Below are 23,361 nucleotides of genomic sequence, written 5' to 3' on the forward strand. Positions count from 1 at the left end.
AAGATTGTACCCCTTGGCCCAGAGAGGGACAGGAGAAGGGGACTTCACGAGCTAGGGGATATAAGAAGGTCACTGCTTGTTTGAGTTGGGTGTTCCTGCCTTCAGTAAAACCCTGGTTTCTGCAAAATCGTTATTAAAAGTTTTGCTTCCACTGTTCTTCACCTCTCTGGGCTCATACTGTTTGGATGAGCTAATATACTACCACACGTAGTATATTAGCATGCTATCAAATATTATTTAAATGACCAGTAATTAGGAGGTGGCTAGTAAATGTTATACAGTTCCTAGAACATAAATATTTGCACCATAAATCTTTAATTTATCGTTTGATGTGAAACCTTGTTTTTTGGTGTACTTATCTGAATATACAGTTTTCAAAAATCACTTACTGTTTTCATTTAAAATGACTGCTGAATCCATTTTTTGGAAACTATGACACCATTGAACCTAACGCCCAAAATGAACACATTTATTTACCAGAGTCACACTAATTTTCTAAAGCAACACTAACAAAATGGATTCTTTTTCCTTTTGTTTTCTAGCCTTCATTTCTTTCCTAATCCTTCTGTTGTTGAAAAATTACCCAAACTGAGTTTTTATGAAAAGAAGCAAAAATGGCACAGAATTTGTGCCAATTCAACAATGTGTTCCAGGAGATAACTAATAAAGAACAATAACATTGTAATTCATTGTAAATTCATAATGCCTTTGCCTATAATCACATTCACCAACTATCCCCTTTTCTGAGCCAAATATTCTGTCCATGTTCTTTCCTGCTGCCTTCTGTACCTATGGCAGCTTCCTTAAGATAGGTGAAGGGTTGAGAGCAGGAGTTGGGTGGAGTAACAGATTTTCTCGAAGAAAAAGTCAGCAGTTTTAACTAGATAAATCTCTTTAATACCTTCTGTACTTTTTCAATAGCTTTTAAGGAATATTCACAAAATATTTCAATAATGACCTATAATGTATTGGACTCAAAAATCTGCTCTTAGGTTGGGATTGGACATCCTCTGTGATGTGTACAGGTGAAGGGTTGTGCGCACTACTGCTCCGTGCTGCTGCTCAGAGCAAGTGTCTACGGCTTTCACTCAGGACTCCCCGCTTAGGTGTTCTGGTTGCTCCTTTCCATTCTGTTACCATGGAGAAGGCTGTACCTTTAACTTTTGTTTTCAGCAATCAGGTGGATGATAGCACCCTAGTTATAGCAATGAAATTAATAGCTGTGCCTGCTTTTTCTTTATTGATACTCTTCAGCATGTGCTGAGGGAGGTATTTCAGATACGGACTGAGATTACTAATTATACTTGCAGGCAAAAGAGAATGCTCACTTTATGTGGTGGGTTAGACTTTTAACTTTGCTTACCTTCTATTGAAGATGCCACTTAGGTGATTTTCTACAAAAGATTCTATATTTTCTGTTTTGTTTGTTTCCTATAGTGATGTACTTAGGTCCTTGTGCCCCGAAGCCCAGAACCATCAATCTACAAATTACTTGCAGTAGTAATGTCAGTAATGCCGATATACAATTCCGGTTTCTGACATTTTCGAATTGTGATTTTTAGCAAGCTGTTTAAATTCTCAATTTCCCTAACTGAAGTAAGGGAATGAAGTAACATTTTCCAGGATTGTTGTAGTGGAGTGCCCCACAGTTCCTACTGTGTGCAGCCCCCATATTGCAGGGTGCTCCTATCATTCATGTTCTCCCAAGACAAAGCAAATTGCCCAAGAGTAAAATAATTCGCCTTTCAAAAAGAAATCCTTAATTTAGTTTTCTTAATTTTTTTTTTTTTTATTTTCCTTTATCCCAGGTCCCAATCATAGGCTAGAGGTGACCACTTAGCAGTTGTTATTGTTAGGTTTCCAGTGCAGAAAAGAACCAAAGAAAGAAAAGAAAGAAGGCCTTTACTCCAGAGACGCGGAGGAGAAGGCAACAAGTGATGCTGGACTTCTCTGGGGCTGGACGAGGGAGCTGGGTTTATAAAGACTCTGGCTAGGGGTGGAGCTTAAGGGGAGGGCTTAGGGACGTGTCAGGAGCTAATTGGGGGTTTTGTGGGGAAGGGCAAGAGGAAGTTGTACTCCGGGCTGAGAGGAGGAGAAAGGGGCAAGGGTCATTGGGAAGATAAACTGTTGTTTTGGGCTTCAGCCGTGGCAGACTGCCACCACCACAACTCAGCAGTTCATACCCGGGCAGGAGCCTATCAGTTATTATTCCAGAAATGCTTTGCACTTGTATAGGAAATGTGCACTTTTCCTTTTTCACCCAAATTGTTGTAGTCTGTGTATAAATTGTTTTAATTGCTCTATAGTGTTATATTTTATAAATATATAATTTGTTTAATGATTTATATGTAAGATTTAAATATTTTTGCTATTATAAAAAGTATCACAAAAAAGTTCTTGCCTATAAAGTTCCTTTTACTTCTTTGATTATATTCCTAGAATATATTAATAAAAGTAAAATTATGTTATGATTAAAGTTTATGCTAAATATTTATTATATAATGAGTATATATCATTGTTACTGTATCTGCATAGAGCTTATTTTCTTATCTGATAAACCATTCAAAAATTTTAGAGGCCTTTTGGCTATCTTAAGAGTCAAGTGGAAAACAAAAAGAGTCAAGTGATATAATCCCTTAGAAAGTACACTATTTTGTAAATTAATTATATTTGTAATTATATAATGGTAAATAAAAATTATTTATATGAATGTGATAGTATTCACTGTGTATGTTACTAAAGAGCACAGTGACCTATAAAAACTGTATGTTAACTTCACATTCCATGGAAATCATACTTTAAAGAGAGGCATAGTGTATATGAACAGGCAAAGACATGTAATATGGAACTACAGAATGAGAGGAGGTGAGACCCACACTCCTCGGTTTGGCCAGGGCAAACTGCCTTGTGTCATTATTTTGGAGTAGCTGCTCATAGGTTCCCTTTCACTCTCCAAATTGTTCTGTTGAATAACAAATCAAATGGTGAACTTACTTATGAATAAATTACCCAGACTCTAAATCTTAAAAAGAACCCTATAATCGGCCTGTGCGTGCTGCCAGCTCACTGTGCTCAGACCAGCTAAGATGAAACAGTGTGAGTTATCCTTGTTAAGTCAGTTCATGTGGTACAGCTTAGGTACAATCAGTATTTATTTATAGTTCAAACAAATGTGCTAACATAAGGCTGCCTTCTGTACCATTCTTTCTTGTTCTAGAGACTGGATACCACCTTCTATCTGGACCTGTGTCCAGCAAGGCTGATGTATTGTCTCTCTCTGGACTAGGGAGGCAAGAGGCCAGAATGACACTTTTTAGGGAATTTGCTCCCACCATCAGGATAGTTACAGCAGCGATGTAGTTATGCATACTCATCATGTGTCATATCTGTGTAATCTTCCTAATTTTAATATTTTTCCACTTGTCATACAGAAAAATAAAAAATACTTCTACAAAGTACTCTGTTGAGCACCACCAAAGCAGTGTATCTATGATGTTCCCCCAAATAAGATTAGATAAGGTAAATTTATTTTACTCTACTATAAATAATTGTGGAAAGGCATCTTCATAAACTTTCCTCATTAACTTTGTCCTAAATGAAATTCCCCACTGCTGTTTTCATTCCCCAGTGCAAGCTTCAGATAGCCTGCATGAAGTGTCATTTGACATTTTCAGTGCTTTTCAACAAAGCATCTTTTCCAAATGCTGCATAGGAAATTACACAAGACCAGTGTTCCCAAGTAATTGACTACACTGGTGAGTTAAGTGCTCCTGGCTCTTCTTAGGATGCTTTCCTATCCAACATCATCCAAGTTAATTAACAGGCATAATACTTCCTTGCCTGTCTTACACCTCATTAGAACCATGTGTGTTGGTTTGTATCAAAGCCATTTCACCTCAGCTCACCCATGGGTTACTCTGTTACCAGTTCCTCCAAACTGGCTCTCCATTCCATCCCCTTCCTTCTCAGGCTGGATAACTTCTTTACAGGTGATGTGAACTGGTGAAACAGGAATTCATTTCAGTGTAATTATGGAATGCCCCAGTTAGAGCCCAAAGTGTGTAGAAATCCTGCACTAATTCTGGCACATCTCCAGTGTTCTCAGAGACAGCTGCATGACTGAAACGCTGTACCTGCACCGACTCCCTATGCTGAATGTAGTCATGTATGGCAAACATGTACTGAGAAAAATTAAAATTAAAAAAGAGACATAGCAGCAGCTTGCACCTCCCAGATTTCTTGACTTCCCAAAACTGCCATTTTTCCTGAGAAGCCTTTTTAAATTTTTATTTTTATTAATATGTTTGCAATACATAGTGATCCCTCTCCTCAAGGGGAGTTGGTATGTACAGAACACATCTTCATTGGTCTTTCTCATCACCATCATCAGTGGAGAGGAGCTCTCAACAACATTTTAAGCTTAACATACTTTTGAACGTGAGTTGGAAACACAGATACTTGGATTTTCTCAGAACAAGCATTTTGGGTATTTGAGTTCTACGTTTGAGCCATTTTCCTTTTAAAAATATCTCAATAATAGTTGTAAGTAGTCATACCACAAACAAGACCTTAGGGAGGAAAATCACTACATACAGCTGAAATCCCTGAATTCTAATTTTTCACAGACCATCAGAAGCAGCAAATTTTTTTATGATTCTGACTATTCTCTTCATATAAATTCTCATACACCCAATAAAAAATTTTTAGCCATTTTGCACCATGGGCCCTTTAGCAGTTTCATGCACATTTTGGACATTATCTTGAATACTTTTTAAAACCATAAGATACATAATATTCAAAAGAAAATGCAGCTGGAAAATAATAAAAGGAATAAAATATTTAATATGTGCTTCTTTATTAATGTGTTAAGTAAAAGTCAATACATTTAAAAATGCAAATAGAATAACCCTTATCTGAAATACTTGGGCCAGATCTCAGATTTTTTTCATATGTTCGAATACTTGCATGTACATGATGAGATAACTGAGGAAGGGGGACCCACGTCTAAACACATAATTCACTTATGTTTCCTGTACACCTTCCTTACATTACTTAAGTGTAATTTTAGACAATAACTTTAATAATTTTGTACATGAAACACAGTTTCATCATTTCAAACTTTCCACTTGTGGAGTCACAGATCAGTGCCTGAAAACTTTCAGACTTTGTAGCATTTTGGTTTTCAGATTTGTAGATTATAAATGCTTAACCTACACAGCCAAGTTATAGGTTACATTTTATTATTTAAAGACAACTATGTTCAGAGAATGTTTTTGCTTGTTGAATGAGAATATTGAACTGCGCAGCAGTGTTTGACCCCCCTTGTTCCTCATAAAAATCAGTACACCATTGGGTGTTTGTGTGTGCCCCCTGTTTGGAGAGTGGACTCCTCTATTCTCTGTACTTCCCAGCTGTGTCACACAGGTAGATAGGACAACGGGGGCAGGTGTGCCCACTGTAAACATAGATGGCATTTCAAGCCATCTGCAGCAGCTCTAGACTGATATAGAGAGATCTGTGATTCTCATTTATACCAAATTGACAGATACCACTGATACTCCTGGGATCGATTCCTCTACTGAAAGTTTAAGGAAATAACCAACTTTCAGGTAGAGGTTAATGAAATCAAATATGTAATTTTTTTCATACAAGTTCAAGAAGTAGATTTTATTCTGGCTGCTACAAAATGCCAAGTTTGCCAAGTTGGCTGCATTTTGGTGAGCATCATTCGGAGATATATCAAGAACAGTACTTGGCCCATGAGGAACTCCCATTTCCATATGTCAGGTCCTGAAGTAACCGGAGTTGCCTCAGTTATAATCAACAACCCAAGTGTTATAAAAACTAAGAGCCACATTCTGTGACAGGACGAGGGGGTTGAAATGATGGAAAGGAACTACTGTGTATCCTGTGAGCTGAGGGTCATGAAGAGCTTACTAAGCACTGGGTACTGTGTTAGCCCTTTCGTGGAGTGTTCAGTGTGTTTTTTGCAGCACTGCCCAAGGTTACACAGTACGCGTAAACAGTACAGCCACAGCCAGATCCAATCTGCCATGGAGGATGTGCGGTGACTTCCAGGTAAAACTGGAAAGAACAAATTTGTCATCTTCTGCTTCCATATTTGTCCTAGAAGCAGATGCTCTACAGAGAACTGTGTTCTGCTGTGCTTTTCCTGGAAATCTGGCTTTTCCTAAACTTACATGGATAGATTTGCACCATTCTCAAATTCAGAGATAGAAAACCCACTAGTCTATATACAAACCATGCCCTCCAGCACAGCTGTATCGAATATAAAAGTGCATTCCACCAGCCCCTCCTCCCTTATGTATTTTTCTATTGTATAGAAAGCACACAACATGAGGTCATGATTTCTTTAAAAACAGTAAAAGTATTCCTAGCAAGCAAATTAGTATATCCATCATCTCAGCGACCCTTTTCTTTGTATGTGTACCATGAGAATTTGAAATCTACTCTTCTAGCAAGCTTCCATTTTACAATACAATAACTATAGCTCTCATGTTGGCATTGTATCTCCAATTGGCCCATGAGGCCCATCCCTCTTCTTCATCCTAATTACCTGCAACTTTGTATCCTACACATCTCCCCATTTTTCTCCATCTCACCCCTGGAAGCCATCATTTTTTTGTTTCCAGTCATTCAACATTTTTTTAGATTATGTATGTCAATGAGGTCATGTAGGGTTTTTCTTTCTTTGTCTGGCCAATTTCACTTAGGGTAATGTTCCATGGGTTCATCCATGTGGTCAAAATACAATATCTCATTTTTTTCAAGCTGAATAATATTTGTTGTGGTTTGTGTCTAGATGTCCCCCCAAAGCCTCAGGTATGTTTTTGTTTGGGTTTCTTTTTTTTTTTTTTTTTTTTTTTGAGACAGGGTCTTGTTATACAGTTCAGGTCTTGCCATGCAGTTCAAGCTGGCCGGTCTCAAACTCACAGAGATCCTCCTTCCTCAGCTTCCCAAGTGCTGGGATCACAGGTATGTACCACCAAGCCCAACCTAGCCTCATGAACTTTTGGATGGGACTTTCTCAAAGCAGTTGAATGTAGTTTTTCATTGATTCATGGGTTCTATGCTAAAATTAAGGGTGGGTGATTGCTGGATCAGTCCACTGATTTGACTGGTACCACCCTAATCCCAGCAGTCTGGATAAGATAAAAGGGCAGAAAGAGGTTTGTTTCCCTCTGCTCTTCTTGGTTTTTGATATCTTCCATGAATGGTTGGTTGCCCCTGTGCCATGTGCAGGTGCCCCTGTGCCACGTGCCACCCTTCCTTGGAACCAGCCAATTATGGATTGAACCTCTACAAACTGTGAGCTAAATAAACCTCCGCTCCCTTAACTTTGGGTGTTGGGTATTTTATCTCAGCAATGAGAGAAAAGTAGCTAAGACAAAATTCTGCTACATATGCCACAATTTCTTTATCCATTTGACCTTCAGTAGACATTGAGGTGATTTCCATATCTCAGCTACTGTAACTAAAGCACTTTGAGGACAGAAGTGCAGATTATCTATGAGGTGCTGATTTCACTTCTTTTGGGTAGAAGGAGAGCTGGGTCATATGCCCTGCACTTACGGATTTCAGTCTGTTGTGAATCATAACTTAGCTACCTCCACAAAGAGGACATCACAAGTGGGAGGAATTGTCCTCCTCATTCCCAGCTCTACCAGAAGGGCCTAGTAGAGCTGTTGAAGAGAAAAATAAGATTTAGAGGGTGACTGTCTTAATTAATGTCCTAATGGGTCTATGACATTAAAAGTAGTAAGACAGCTCAAGCATATAAGCAAACACAAAGTACATGACATAAACCATTTTTTTGTAAGTTAAGAGCTTCCTGAGTTTAGACATGAGCCAGAGTTCACTTTCTAGATATGTGATTTTTCAACAAATTAACTTGTCTGTAGCTCACTTTCCTTTTTTGTTAAATGGATTTCTTTAAAAAAAGATCACCAACCTCATAGACATATTTGGTGAAGTAAAGAAAATTATCTATGTAGAATGCTCAGCATAGCAACACCAAGGACAAAGTAAGTGCTTTGTAGGCACTAGCTGATTGTCCAATAGAATAATCATTATTACCATCATTATTAAAGTTGAACTATAGCATGTACGAGAAAAGGCAGGTCAGTGTTCTTCTGCCTCGCACAGTTTGATATGAGTGCTGATCTCCTGTGGCTGCTGTAACAAACTGTACCGAAGGTTTTAGGGCAGAGTCTGTCTCCCTTCTGCTTATAGCTTCCAGAGACCTCCAGGATTCCTTTGTTTATGGTCTCTCTCTTCATCTTCAAAATCAGCAGTATATTTTAAAAATCTCTCTCCCTCTCCCTTTCACTCTTCTACTCCTTTTCCCTCTCTCACTCTCCAGACATTGGGCCATCTAGATAATGCAGGATAATCTGCCCACCTCAAGATCCTTAATGTACTTACACTTGCAAACTCCCATGTTTGCAGGTTCCAGGGACTGGGATATACATGTGGCAGAGATGGAGTTTATTCTGGCCAGTGAAAACGCTGAGTTTGAATATAGGGCAGCGCTTTGGTAGGAGTCATTAGGAAATGTATCCAAAAAATCTTATTTGCCCATAAGGAACTCCCATTTCCATGCATGCAGGTCTCAAGTAACTGGAAGTTGCCTCGATTGTCATCAGTCGTGTTAGTCAACAAAATAAGTATTTAGTGTGTTAGGAGAACTGAGCTGCACTAGACTAATGTTTAGACTGACCATGATTGTGAGGACCTTAAAGTAGAACTAATCAGACAACTTTAAACAAATAAGTAAGCACTGTGCATGGTTTCCTGGTTTCAAGAGGACCATAACATGTTTTCTGAAGCTGGGTCTGCCTCATTAGCTGTTAGAATTAACCGAGTAGTCCACCAGCCATGGGTTGGAGGAAAAGGGATTTATTCCATAAAGGTGCTTTAACTCTGGGGTCATGTTTCCTAGGACAGTCAGCATTGGTTTTTCTTAAGGGGCACTGTGTAGCATAATCTTCTCTTTTGAAATAAGCTTGTCAATAAAATGCTTAGTTGTGCGTCCTCTTCAAAACAAGTAAATAAACCTTAGTCTTTCTGAAGTATGAATATTCAAAAGAATCATATGTGACACTGGGCAGATTTTAGTAAAGAATGCATGTACTTTTAGTGTCAAGTTGCTAAACATATTAAAAAGCACACATTAGTATAAAGTGCAGGTAAGGCAAAGGACTCAAGACTGGTTATAGCATGTACAGCTATAATACTGTCAGTCTAAGGTACCTCTTCCTATTTAAAGGGCATATTATGTTTATCTCTATGTCCATTATGCTTGACAATTCAATGCCAAACAGGACTCAGGGGTTTGTTTTGGTTTTTTTAATTAAGTGTGTCGGTTCACTTTTGATACACATAATGATCACATTCATCATATGAAATTTGTTCCTGTGCATCATGTATCTTCATTTGTCTCTTTTTCCCATTCCTCTCCCCTCCCTTCAACCTTTCTTTCCATCTCCCACTTACAAGAGCTGTGTTTCCATTTTCTTTCCTTCTATTCTCTTCTTTATCTCTTTTCCTCCCCTCCCTCCCCACTCCCTTCCCTTTTCCCTGGTGTTGTGGTTTAGGGTTTGGTCTCCGCAGACTGCAAGAAGTGGTGAATGTATATTGTGTGGACAGTAGACTTTGCCTTGACATTGCCTCCTCATGGGCCTGAAGGTTCTGCCTTATTCATTGTTACGAATAAAGCTTCATCCCCCTCTGGACAGCAGTCATTGTTAACTATAGCCAACAAGACTATGTAGAATACATAGCTCTGTAATTAAGTTACTTAAGTAGAGCATAGGTGGAATTCCACTTTGGAGCCAGTTTTTACTTGTTCCCACAGTTATCCTGTAGACTTCAGCCTCTCGTCCAATGAATTCATTCACTCCTCCTCTCAGTAGCATTTTTCACAAATGCTTAATAATTATTCTACATCCTTATATTTCTATTCAGAACATATTATGTCTCAATTGCCTTTTTTGGCCAAACTTTAATATGAAATTTATTTCCATTATTTTTCATTTTCCTGCTTGAACATTCCTTATATCGCACTCTTTTTTTGGAAGGAATCGCTACATTAAAGATTTCTTCCTCTGAAAATCTTGTTTCTTCTAGTGACAATAGCCCCATTTCTTCCTACAGTGTTGTAGGGAGATGCAAGGGCACTGGTATGTGCTGCCTCTCCCAGACCTGGCACCAGCTTTCTTTTTCCATTGACGCTGCTCCTAGTACATTAACTTTAGGTTTATTAACTTTAGTTAATAGTTTAGTTTAGTTTAATTTAGTTTAGTTTAGTACATTAACTTTAGGTTTGGCTATTTATAAAAAAAAAAAAGTGAAGAGTTGTTTCTAGTTAGACAGAATAGAAGTTTATCCCTTCTCACACAGAAGAAGGATGGACATCTGAAATTAAGAGATGGTGTGGGGCCCCCAGGTTCATCAGGGACCCATAACCCTTTTTTCAGGACTACCTTTCTGAGCACAAGCTTCCCAGAACGAGTGCAAGTAAAGCAGAACAACGAGGCTTTCTCTGGGCACATGGTAGATGTTCTGATAATGAGGAAGCAGAGGAGCATGACTATGCAATGAGCACTGGCAGTCTCTGTGGCTCCTGGCTGGCTTCTCCACATTCTTCGGGACTCCTCTGAAGAACTATTATTTCCAGAAAGCCCTTGCTAGCATCTCTCAATCTGCAGTCCCCTCACAATCTGCTTATTTCTCTGTTGCAGAGCTTTAAGGCATTTTACAGAAGTTATGATCTGGTGTTATAGACTTGAGAAGAGAGTCCTGTCTTACTAATCATTATGTTATTATATGCTGAACACATACAAAAACTTTCTATATGTATGTTGACTGAACTCATTAGAAGTTAGTGATTTATATACTCCATATGGGCTGTAACTGTGTCCGTATTATATGTGTCTCTGTGAAATGACTCACACAGTGCCGGGCATGCAGTCTATCCTCAATAATCTTGATTGATGAATGAATAAATGGGATATAGTTAAGACTGAAGGGCATGGATGAAAGAAGTCTCTCTCCAAATGCCGTTTTCCCAGTACACTGAAAAAGACAACTATTTATCAGCACAAATGGCTCACTCAGCAGCAGGGCACTGATGAGCAGTAATGAGAGAGGCTTCTTAATCCAGAGGAAAAATGAGAAGAAAAATGCAATCAGCGGCAAGCAAGCAAAGTCTCTGGGAGGTAGGACACTTCGTAGAGAAGAGGTTGGTATGAGTATGAGGTCTCTAGCCTAGACTAGAACTTCAGAGCTAGATTTCCTTCTTTTACCCTAAAAACAATATTTTATATCTATTACCAGAAATAAACGATAAAGATTCAGCATTATCTAACTTTGCTTGGATGTCACAAGGCTGAGAGCCAGTCTTGCCACCAGGTCCTGAGGTTTCTCTCTCTATGTAGATGTGCAGTACTTAGTCACTTTAAGTCCATCAATAACTTGTTAGCAGGCTTATCCCTGGCTGTGTTTATGACTGTGTGTCTGTGTCTGTAGATGTTAGTGGTAATACTACAGCTTCAGATTTCTTTACGATTGGACCCTCACCTTATTTTGAGGGTGCTACTCAGCAGAAAAGATGGCAAATCTCAGGAGATACTGGCTTATCTTCTACTATATAAACTGTACCTTCAGCCCCTGGTATCAGCTGTGTCTGTGTCTGTGAGAAAGCAGAATTGTGTAAGTTTCTATATAAACAATCAGAATGAATGAATATAAGAATAAGCACTGGTAAACTGAAGGTGAAACATAAAACTGTTTTCTAAATTCCTGCTGTGACAGAGAGAACAAGCCAAACAAGATAGAGAGCTTCAGGGACATTTTTTAACTCATCAGAGAACTGAGACAAAAAGAAAAGAAACCTAAATGAACAAAATTACTAAAAGTAGGAAGTGCTTGTAGGAGAGACTGTGTTATCAGAATTGACTAATTTTTGGTAGGCTAACAGAGACCTGAACTGCAGAGGGAAGGAGCAGTGTGGAAAGGGCCGGCATAAAGTATTCAAACACAAGCTCAGGGTCTAAGGTGCAGTAAGATGGTCATAGTTAACAACGTTGCATTGTTTACTTGGAATCTTCTAAGAGTAGGTCTCAAGGACCACACACTCACACAAACATACACACAAGCACAAGGGTAACTATGTATGGGGATGTATATGTTGATTAATTCAATTATAGTAATATTACACAGCGTATATAAATATCAGATCATCCTATTTTATACCCTGAATATACACCGGTTTTATTTGTCAATCATACCTAAGGAAAGCTTAAAAGAAAGAAAAAGTAAAAAAAAAAAAAAAAAAAAAAAAGCAGAACAGAATATCCAAGATATGTAGAACAACATCTAAAAGTTTCAATATACATGTAATAGTAACCCAAGAAGGAAATGAAAGAGAGAATGCAGAAGAAAAAAGACAGGAAGAGGAAAGAGAAGGAGAAGGAATACTGGAAGTGATAATAGTAGAAATTTTTTCCAAAATTAATGAAAAATATCAAGCCAAAGATCCAAAAGACACAGTGAGTCCCATGTAGGAGTGATGAAAAGAAAACTATGCAGAAGTACATATATAGTCAAACTACTAAGAACCCAAGGTAAAAGGTAGTCTTAAAAGCTGTCAGAGCGTGAGTACAGTACACGTGATGTATACAGGGACAATGAAAAAGAGGGGGGCCTGGTTTTTCCATCAAAAATAATGGAGGCTAGAAAGCAATTGAGAAACATCTTTGAAATATTGGCCAAAAACTTGGTATATATGGTTTTAAATGTCCTCAAAATAAAGGAAAAATATAGAGACAAAAGCTGGGAGAATCCATCTCTAGATTTTCACTATAAAAAATAGCAAAAGAGACCATTCAGGTAATGGAACTAATGAAGTCTGGCTCGATAAGAATGGAGGAGCTTCAGAATTTGGGAAAATGTGAATAAAAATCCTGTGTTAGTCTTCATTACCAGAGAAACCAGCCAGCAATAGGTCATCCTTCAGAATGCCTCCCAGCAGGAAGCAAACACCCCCACCACAGTCATCAGCAGAGCCCTGACAAATCACAGCCTGCAGCAGATCCCACTCGAGCCCATCTTGAGGAGAGGAATGAGGACTGTTTTTTTGCATCTGTGGTCCCTGCTGCTGCCAGTTCTTACCAACTCAAAGGTGCTGAAATCACCATCCTGGAGGCTGGGGTCATGATTTGAAGTGCTGCCTAAGAAAGCACAGTATGTGACTTCTATGGCTTCTACGGTTCAACTGGCAAGGACCTCTACCTGACAGGCTTTTCCTTGTTGTGGACAAGGACAGAGCCCCATATCAACAGTTGTGAACTCTCTGAGGGAGTAGGTCCTCCACGATGACATTGTGTGGGTGAAGCTTGCTAAACAAAGGGGAACAGTGATCCTGCCATCAATGGATGGAAAAGCCACTGTGGAGGAACTTCTATTTATTATCTAATGGTTTGTTTTGTCTGTTCTTTTGTTTTGTTTTGTTTTTTGTGGTGTTGTTTTGTTTGAGACAGGGTCTTACTGTGTAGTTCAGGCTGGCCTTGAACTCACTTTGTAGCCCAGGCTGGCCTCAAACTCTCAGCGGTCCTCTTGCCTTAGCCTTCCAAGTGCTGGGATTACAGGCGTGCATCACCACACCAGGCTTCTTGCCTAATAGTTTTATCTGACATTTAAATAATTTGTTTCACTTGGGATTAACAAGAGAATGTATATATCTACCAGCCAGAATTTGAGGAGAAACTTATTGTGGATCCCTTGGAAAAATCATTTCACTGGTGATTCATTTTTCCTTTTGTCTACTAATGAAAGCATTCTCCTTTTAAATAATATTTGTTTTTATCAGTACATGTTGGTAGTACATAGTGGTTATATTCCTCAAGGGAATTCAGTTAATATAATGACACATCTTAATTTTTGTTTTCATTCTATTCTCCATTCTTCACTCCCCCCTCTGTCTCTTCTTGGTCCCCTTGCCTTTCGCCAAAGATCTGTCTCCATATTTCCTATGATCTGTCTTTTATTTTACTTTTTCACTTATCTTTTGGGTTTCTCATATATGAAAAACCATGCAATATGTATTTAAGCTGTGTGTCAGATTTATTTCACTTAACACAATGGTCTAAAGGTGCATCCATCTTCCTACACATGACCCACGGCAGACTATTACTCTTCATGGCAGGGTATTCCTCCCTCGTGTATAAATGCCACATTTCCTTTTTCCACTCATTTGTTGATGGATACATACACCACTTTCAAGATTTAGCTATTGTGATCTGTGCTGCTGTAAACATGGATATGCATGTATCACTGTAATATGATGTTTTTGACTCTTTCGGGAAGATAACCTAGAAGAGAAATAGCTGGATCAAATGGAGTTTCCAGCTTTAGTTTCTGGAGGAATCTACATAGTGATCTCCATCGTGGTTGTACTAGTTTACATTCCCATCAATAATACTTACTAGCATTTGTTATTATTTGATTTCTTGATGATAGCCACTCTTTCTGGAGTAAGAATTATTGTTTTGATTTGTCTCTAATGGCCAGAGATGGAAAACATTCTTTCATGTATTTATTGGCCATTTGTTCCTCCTCTTCCTCATCTTCCTCCTTTTCCTCCTCCTCCTGTTCCTCTTTCTCCTCCTTGGAATGGTCTATTCACTTCAGTTGCCCATTATTTGATTGGGTCTTTATTTTGGGTACTCTAATTTCTTTGAATTCTTTATATGTTCTAAATATTAGTCCTCTGTCCAATGAATAGCTGGCAAAATTTTTTTCCATTCTGTAAGCTGTCTCTTCACTCTGATGGTTGTTTCCTTTGCTGTACAGGAGCTTTTTACTTTGATGTGATCTCATTTGTTGATTCTTGTATTATTTCTTATGTAACTGAGTTCTCTTCAGAAAGTCCTTGCCTACACTGAGCCTTCAAGAGTTTTATCTATTTTATCACCCAAAAAATTAAGCGTTTCTGTTTTAACATGTAGATCTTTGATTCATTTTTATTTTAATTTAGTACATGGTAAGAAACATGGGTCTAGATTCAATCTTCTGCATGTGGATAACCAGTTTTCCCAGCACCATATTTCCTTTAGCATATATTTATGATGCCTTTATCAAAGAGCAGGTTGCTAAATGTGTCTAGAGTTGTCTCTGCATCCTCTATTGCATTCCATTGATCCACATTTATGTGTTTGTGCTACTACCATGGTGTTTTTTGTCATTGTAGCTTTATAGTAGAATTTGAAGTCCAGGATTGTGATACTTTCTTCTTTGCTCCTCTTATCCAGGATTGCTTTTGCTATTCTGGGTCTCTTCATGTTTCTTATGAATTTTAGGATTGTTTTCTCTAATTCTGTGAGGAATGGTATTGGTATTTGAATTGGGATTGTATTAAATCTGTATAACAGCTTTGGAAGTGTGGCCATTTGGAAAATACCAGTTCTCTCTATCCAGGAACAGGGGATATTATTCTATTTCCTAAAGTCCTCTTCAACCTCCTTTTTCAGAGTACTGTAGTTTTCATTGTAGAGGTCTTTCACTTCCTCGATTAGCTAAATTCCTAAGTATTTAAATTTTCTTGATGCTATTTGGAGTGGTATTGTTTCCTAATTTCTTTCTTGATGTGTTCATTTTTAATCTATGGAAATGCTATTGAATTTGTGTATCCTGCTATGTTACTGACTTTGGTTATTAATTCTTGGAGTTTTTGGTAAAATTTTTGGGATTTCATGTCATCTACAAATATAATGATATTTTTACTTCTTCCTTTCCTATACATATATTTTCTTCATTTCTTTCTCTTGCCTGATTGCTCTGGCTAATGTTTCAAGTACGTATTGAACAGGAGTGGCAATACTGAACATCCTTGTCTTCTTTCTGGCTTTAGAAGAAAAACTTTTCCTTTTTGCTCTTTTAATATGATGGTGGCCATGGTTTGTCATAAATGGCTTTTATCAGCTTGAGATAAGATCCTTTATACTTATTTTCTTCAAGGTTTTTTATCATGAATGGACATTAATTTTGTCAGAGGCTTTTTCTGCATCTATTGAGATGATCATATCATATGATTTTGTCCTTGCCTCTGTTTATGGGATATATTACATTTATTGATTTGCATCCCCTGGGTTGGGCCTACTTAGTCATGATGTATGATCTTTTTGATGACTTGAATTTTTTGCCAGTAGCTTGTTGAGGATTTTTGCATCTATGTTGATTACAGAGATGGATCTGTAGTTCTCTTTCTTTGGTTGGGTCCTTTTCTGGTCTTGGAATCAATATTTGGTCTTTAACTGTGACATTTCAGTCCATGAGAACCAAGAAACCAGAATATTTCATGCTTAGGTATCAACATTCAGTCTGATCCAGAGGTTCTTTCAATCACCCAAGGACAGGGCTGAGCCAGATGCCTCAGGAAGTCATGGGTGCCACATGCTAGCTGCTCCCATAATGCCAGTGGCTTTTCCAGCCATCGGTTCTCACACAGACCTAGAAAACCTGCAGTGCTCAGCTACCCACAATTCTCATTACATGCTTTTCTCTTGAAGTAGTAGTTACAGAAATATTTATTTCTCTGCCTGTCTTTGTCCCTCCAGTGTACTATAACCTACTCTACAGGTCTAACATTTTTGTGTGCCCTGCAGCCTAGCATGGTGCCTTGTTTATTATAAGTGATCTACCGAACAAATCGAGCAAAGGAGCCTAAAGAAAAAGAAATTTTATGAGCCCCAGACTATGGTCTCTTTGTACAAAAGCTATTAAGCCAGTTTTGAAGTAAAATTATTAATTATTTCAAGTGTTCCAACTTTAGGTATGCAAAATGTCTCCTATGTTTTTATTGCTACCATTCTCTAGAGCATCAGAGTCATGTTTGCCAGCTAAAGAATGTTTTAGCAGCAATTTTCAACTAATTCTGCTTATTTTTCAGCAAGCCAACCTCTGTTAATGACATATTAAATTTTGATTCTTTTTTTATATGATTACCCTGGGGAAACATTCAAAGTAGACCTTTTAATAAGGGTTAGCTATACTGCTGATAGAACATCATGGTGTCATTTCACTTAAGAGGAAATTTTTCCAGAAAGACACACTTTAATGACTGGTCAGACATGCTAACTGCCTTATCTTTGCTTTGGGCCATATAACTAATTTAGATAGTCATTAGCTTCTAGGTAATGGGAGTACATGTGCTATACTATGAACTGAATACCAAATCAGGTCTTAAAATACCTCCCTCAGAGTAGACCTAGATTTCCAGTGATCCTCTGGTATTTCAATAGAAATATGCCAGAGATCACTGGAAATCTAGGTCTACTCTGATGTTCTGATTAGAATTAAAGGAATGTTGTATAGGTAAAGTTGTCAAATTTAAATGATCTCAGACATGCATATGATTGGATCTCTCTAAATGGAATGGATTTTGGTTATATTGGGAGGTGGTCTATAGATGCAAATAGCATGTAAACATGGAAAATATGAGACAAGCTATAGTTCGTCATGTCCTTACTCTAGTGAGGACCCTTTATTGCAGCCTGCCACATTCATTTCTGCTGAATGTGCCCTTTTCTGCTCGCTCCTAGGATATACCTCTCATGTGCTGTTTTGGCCCCTTCCTGATCATGTACTTCACAACCTATGTTACAAGCTTCTCTTCTGCCTGCTGTTTAACCTTTTCCATTCTCAGGGAGACCATACCCTGTACTTCACTCTTCTCCAAACCAGTCCTCCATCAGGCCATCTCATTTATCTTGGAGGTTCTGACTCCTGTTTATAGTTGATGGACACCAAGTCTATTTTTCAAACCACTCCGAGTTTAGGATTATACTTCATGTTTATTCCTGGATGTATCCACTTGGAATTCTCATAACATCAAATGTGAACTGTAAGTATCTGAACTCACTTTCCCATCTCTTCTATCTCCTATGTGCAAACCTCGTCTACTACTGTCTTTCTCTTGGTCTTTGAATGAGTGGCACTGGTGGTCATCCGTGGACATAGTCCACTCTGACAATTACTAATTGATTCCAGCAAGTAAATGATTTTCATATCTACCCTCCTCTTTTCTTCTCACACAAGGTCCCCCATCCATTGTCTAAACTGTTATAACAAACTAATCTTACTCAGTTTTTATGTGATTTCCCAGTGACCTTTCCTTTGTACCCATACTGTACAAGTATGATCACACCCATCTTGATCAATAATTCTCTATAGGCTAAAAATCTAAGCTCCACAACATAACCTAGTTTGTTTTCTGAGATCCATACCTCTCTAGCCTCATCTTCCATCTCTCCTCTCTCTTTCTACCGTTTCTCTTATGTGCTGCAGTGCCTCATACTTGGTTTAGGTGGGGCTGTTTCCAGTTCCGGAGCTCTCTGTTTCCTCAGACCACAAGTCCTCTGCACATTGCTCCATCCTCTGAGCCACTGGTTAGTGATACCCTTTTTCCTTCTCTGAGGACAACTTTGACCTTCAGATTCTGATTCCTGGAAACCTGAGGTAGATGGAGTGTTTTTCAGTTAATAGGTAGTAATTATTTATCATAAAAATGATTCCTGGCTTGCCTATCGAACTTTGATAGGTTGGACTATAAATAAACTGTAAATACCTGATGAAAAGCCACAGCTGTGGACTTCCCTAGAAGTTATGCTCATGAAGGTAGAAGTTATATTTCTGTCCTGAAGTTATCCCCATGGATCAGTACACTGGAGACCTGGGGCTTCTACCCAGCGTGGCTCCTACACTCAGCAACATGAGCTCATTTCCTGAAACTGAGAGGTCACTGTGGTTTCAAGAAATGTCTCTGATGCTCTTGTAGAGAGGATTTTTTTCTTGTCTTACATCCTTCTAAGTGAATCCAGTGCCAAGTTTGGCATAGTACAGTCTAGATTAATGAAGAGGAAGCTTTTAGAGTTTTCAATCATACAGACAGTCCACTGCAGTACACATGCCATAGGTTTGCCACCAGTGGTGTAGATAGATCAGCTAAATGTCTAGTTGGGTCTGAGAAACACAGGACACCATATGTCCTTTGCCCATTATTCCCAAACCGTGACTAATCTATTCTTCAAGATCTTTGTTCAAAGGCATTCTCCTCTGTAGATGCATAATCCCATCAATCTCTCCTAACCCACAAGGAAATAATTCATTCATTGCAACCACTGTAACTCATAAAAATAACACAGATTACAGCTCCACTGTGAACTCTAGTTGTGTTACTTACAAAGCTGTGCTCAGCTCTAAGCAGAGGCCTTCATGATGGTTGGATCAATTACTATCCTTGGGGCTGGGGATTTAGCTCAGTGGCACAGTGCCTGCCTGGCAAGTGCAAGGTCTTGAGTTCAATTGTTGGTACTGGATAAAAACCAGGAAAAAAAATTACTATCCTTATTGGTTTCCAGTACTCATATACAGTGCCCGTTATGTCCTATAGGCATGCAGTAGAAGTTGAATGATTCAAGGGATGGGTGGATGATTGAATTAAAGGAAAGAGGGATATGTGACTTGGAAGATAAATGTGTCCTTCACAGAAAGTCGCAGCCATTATATTCTCTAAATAGAATAATGCAAGCAGCACCACAAAAGCTGCTTTCAATGCAGTTGCCTCTGCTGACCCTGCTGACCCATTTCTGGGCCTGAAATCTCCCCTAAGAGGGTAAACCCTTGAATTATGAAGGAGAAAGAGAAAAGGTAAAACAACTGAAATTGATTTTTTCGTTTGTTTGTATTTTGGTTTTTTATTAATTGTGTGTATATTTTCTTTTTATATTTGTGTTTTGAGATAGGGCCTTGCTTTGTAGTTAAGACTGGCCTTGAACTCATGCTGTGACCCAAGCTGGCCTTGAACTCCTAGGAATCCTGCCTCAGCCTCCCAAGTGCTGAGGTTACAGGCATGTGCCATCACACCAGCTTGAAACATTTTAACTTTAGCAAAACCTACCACTTAACCACTTTCCTAGGTACTTCAGAAATCTCCACATAAGTGGGGAAGTCTAAACACAAGTGAGAAAATCAGGAAAAACTCTTGTTTGTGAGGGAACTCGAGGGCTAGGGCAGGGATGGGTCTCTGAGGGCAGCATGAAGAAAGCCCTGGTGCCCAGCAGGCCAGGAGATCCAGCCATCAGTCCCAGGGACCCAGGAAACACCTCCTACTTACAACTTTGCTCCAAACCAGCCACTCTCCAGACATGTTGGCTATAGATTCTTGATTTGTGCCAAGAAATAGAGTGTCTGAGCTTTCTCAAGGTAACCTGAAACCCAGTTGGTCACTTAATGTGCACTAAATTCTGGAATCATGAGTCACCTCAAATGTGTTCTGAGACTGTGTGCATCACAAAGGTGGAAAACACATGTTTCCTGTGGATCACAGCCAGGTAGAAGAGAACCCACAGACACACATACCAGCACGTGAGATCAGGGTTCCAGTGTTTTATCCTGTAGGGCAAATCTTATCTAAAGTTTGGTGATCTCCCAGGGCTGAAACAAATGTGTCCCATCCTGAAGGTACCTTCCTTGGGCCACCAGGCCACTAATAGGGCCCCAGATGCCAAGGGGCACTGCTCGAGAATGGAGTGTTCACCAGCTCTAGAGAGCCCAGCCTGGCCTTCAAGTCATTCCTGGTGTGGTAGTGCTCACCTTCCGTCCTCCCTTGTATCAGATGAAGAGATTCTAACCCATACACATGATGAAATGATATTTACTGTAGCTTTCAAAAGAAAAGAAAACCACAAAAATGCCTCCTGGTAATCAAGAGGCTTAAACACAGGCACTAGTGAGGTAGAATGACCAGGTGCTTCCCGCTTCCCCCACCTTTACAGACGTCTGACAAAGTAAGCATTTCTCCTTTGCCAGCTTGTCATGCCACAGTCTGAAGCCCAGCAGAGGGCAGCGTTTGGCAGAGGTAAGGACTCAGCACAGTGAGCCCCAGCTGAGGCAGGTAGTGCCCACAGTTGTGCAGAGGAAAACAAACATACTTTAAGCATCACCCTTGTGCTTAATGGTCGAAATGTCTTTGTGCCTTGGAAACTGCTCCTTTGCTATGAAATCAAGGGCAATCATACTTCATTTAAATATAGGAAGAAAATAATTGATGTTTTCACATTACTGAGCATTTGGCCTAAACCCTGGCTCTGCAGTAAACAGCGTGCAGACATTTCAGAAGACAGGCAGCAGTGGGAGGTAGACAGACTGCTGCCTGCGCCATGGCATGGGTCACGGGCTCCCAGGTTTACATCAGCCGCACTGACGGCGGAGCACACCAGGAGCACTAGGGCCCCGTGAGAGCGCGCTGCTGTTCCTCCTATTTAATAATTAAAACTTCAATCATTTCCCCCAATAATGATCATGATTAAGGAATGACAACACATTCATAAAATCTGCAAGCGCATAAGAGACACCAACCTTCTTTAGAAAGCAAGGCAGCTGCACCGTGCTTTATTTATGTTCTCACATTCTGTCCTCAAAGATTTTCTTAAAAGAGGTTGCCATTTCCAGCAAAGAGAATCCAAATATATTAAAAGCTGCATTTCTCTTTTCTTCTCGTAAGGCTCCGTATAACAAGCGGAGGTATTCTATTTCTCCTTCCAGAGTTGTGACATCCCATGTAATTCAGAACCTGGTCATTCTCTGTATCAGAGTTCAGCCTGTGTCAAGTAATAGCCCACAACTTCAGAAATACCAAGTCACTATTTTTGCAGATCTTTTTGATTATTAATATTCCCTTTCCATAGAGCTACAGAAAGACAAACTCCTCTTTTAAACATCTATAGGTGGTCATCTGCAAAGTGTGGGTCTTATTGTGCAGTTTTAGATAATGCAAGGTAGGCTGGTGAGCCTCAAACTCTATTTTCAGAACCAGTCTTCTCTAAAACACATTTGTCCCCAACTATTGATATTTACATTTCTTGATTTTGCTGGCTGCCCTTGTTTGAGTTTTCTGTAAGATGTCTTCAGCCCTCAGATTCTAGAGCATTCATTAATTCATCTACCCAATCACTCATTCAGCAACCATATATTATTTTTGTTCTAAACACTATTTATGGATATAAACATGACTATGAAACTATTTGTATGGTACCATGTATACATTAAGATCACAGTTGTGTCTTTGTAGGACAATTAGAAGAGGTGAATTCAGTTGAATTATTAGCATTGCTAATTCCTTTAATGTTTTTTGATAGAAGTTATTAGAGCTCTCTCTTCAGCAGGAATGCATTAATGTTTTAGTAGAAGAGTCTGTGATAGTGGAATCCCTCACTGGATATACCTGCCCATCTTCTCTGCAGAGTGTCAAGGAGATATATGTGCAAGGAAAACAGTGGACTAGTGTATTATGTGCTCAGGCTTTATCACCAAACCTCATTGGAGAATTCCAGTACACTCAGATGGACCAAGCAGAGAACCTCTGAAATCCTGAGACCAGGTAGGCCAAGCATTCTGGAGAAAGCCCTGCATCTAGAATGTCCCAGTGGGAGCATTTGTTCAGCAGTGTCTCAGTGGAAGTAAATGAACAGGTTGGACCACCTGCCATGCTCTCACCTGTCCACCCATGCCCAAGCAGGCCTCAGTGTTGCAACTCACCATGCAGGAAAGGTTCAGAGAACAAGGCTGTGCTTTACTGTCTAAGCCCCATTCCAGGCTCCTCCAGTCACCTTGCCTGACAGGTTTGCTGAGAGAACAGAGCTCCTGAGATGTGACATCAGCTTTCTCCTGAGGAATCCCCTATGCTGTCTGGCCACATGCATGGAAGAAGACAAAATTTCTTGTACCCCAGGCCTTTCACTCTTTGACTGCTCATACAGAGCGGGCCAGGTCAGGGTCCTCCAAGCCAAAGAACAGCCTTCCTTTTAAGCAGTGTGGTGTCTTGTCCTCGGCCCTATTTATTCTTGGGCAGAATTAAAACTGGAAGAGTGGAAAGAGCCTCTTTCTTTCTCTAGAAGTTAGCACTTTGCTTAGAAAAACACCTTTTCTTTTAAATATTACTTTTGAAATGGATGAAACTATGGCCAACCTAGAAAAATTTCCATGTTTGTTTCTTTGCAATATTGAGATGTGAGTTAAAGTACATGTTTGTATTTATCTATTTCTGTTCTCCTAATACTTCTGTAACTTCCATGAGATCAAGAACCTGATGTGACTTGATCGGCCTGTATAAAAAAAGGAATGGATAGAAATTTTTCTACCCACTACATAGCATTTGGTGAGCTGATACGATAGCAAGTTACTCATTCAGCAAATATTTATTGAATGTCTTGTTAAGTTCTGGGTAATTAGAACATAGTATCTCAGATTAAACTAAACTGACAAAGTTTGTGGTCTCCAGAA

The 23,361-nt window shown here is 39.2% G+C and overlaps 1 protein-coding gene across 3 annotated transcripts in view; it reads left to right on the forward strand.

Moving 5' to 3' along the window:
- Nucleotides 1-23,361, forward strand: part of Park2 (parkin RBR E3 ubiquitin protein ligase) — a 1,289,129-nt gene that overhangs the window by 1,174,904 nt on the left and 90,864 nt on the right. For 2 of the 3 annotated variants that reach the window (XM_005390687.2, XM_005390688.1), the window contains exon 10: nucleotides 22,323-22,459. The exons of the other annotated variant lie outside the window; for it this stretch is intronic. In XM_005390687.2, the coding sequence (XP_005390744.1) occupies nucleotides 22,323-22,445 (123 nt within the window). In that variant the 3' untranslated portion in view covers nucleotides 22,446-22,459. The remainder of the gene's footprint in view (nucleotides 1-22,322; nucleotides 22,460-23,361) is intronic. 3 annotated transcript variants of the gene reach the window in all.

This window comes from Chinchilla lanigera, unplaced genomic scaffold (assembly GCF_000276665.1).
Source record: "Chinchilla lanigera isolate Chin_1 unplaced genomic scaffold, ChiLan1.0 scaffold00038, whole genome shotgun sequence".
Classification (NCBI taxonomy): Eukaryota; Metazoa; Chordata; class Mammalia; order Rodentia; family Chinchillidae; genus Chinchilla; species Chinchilla lanigera.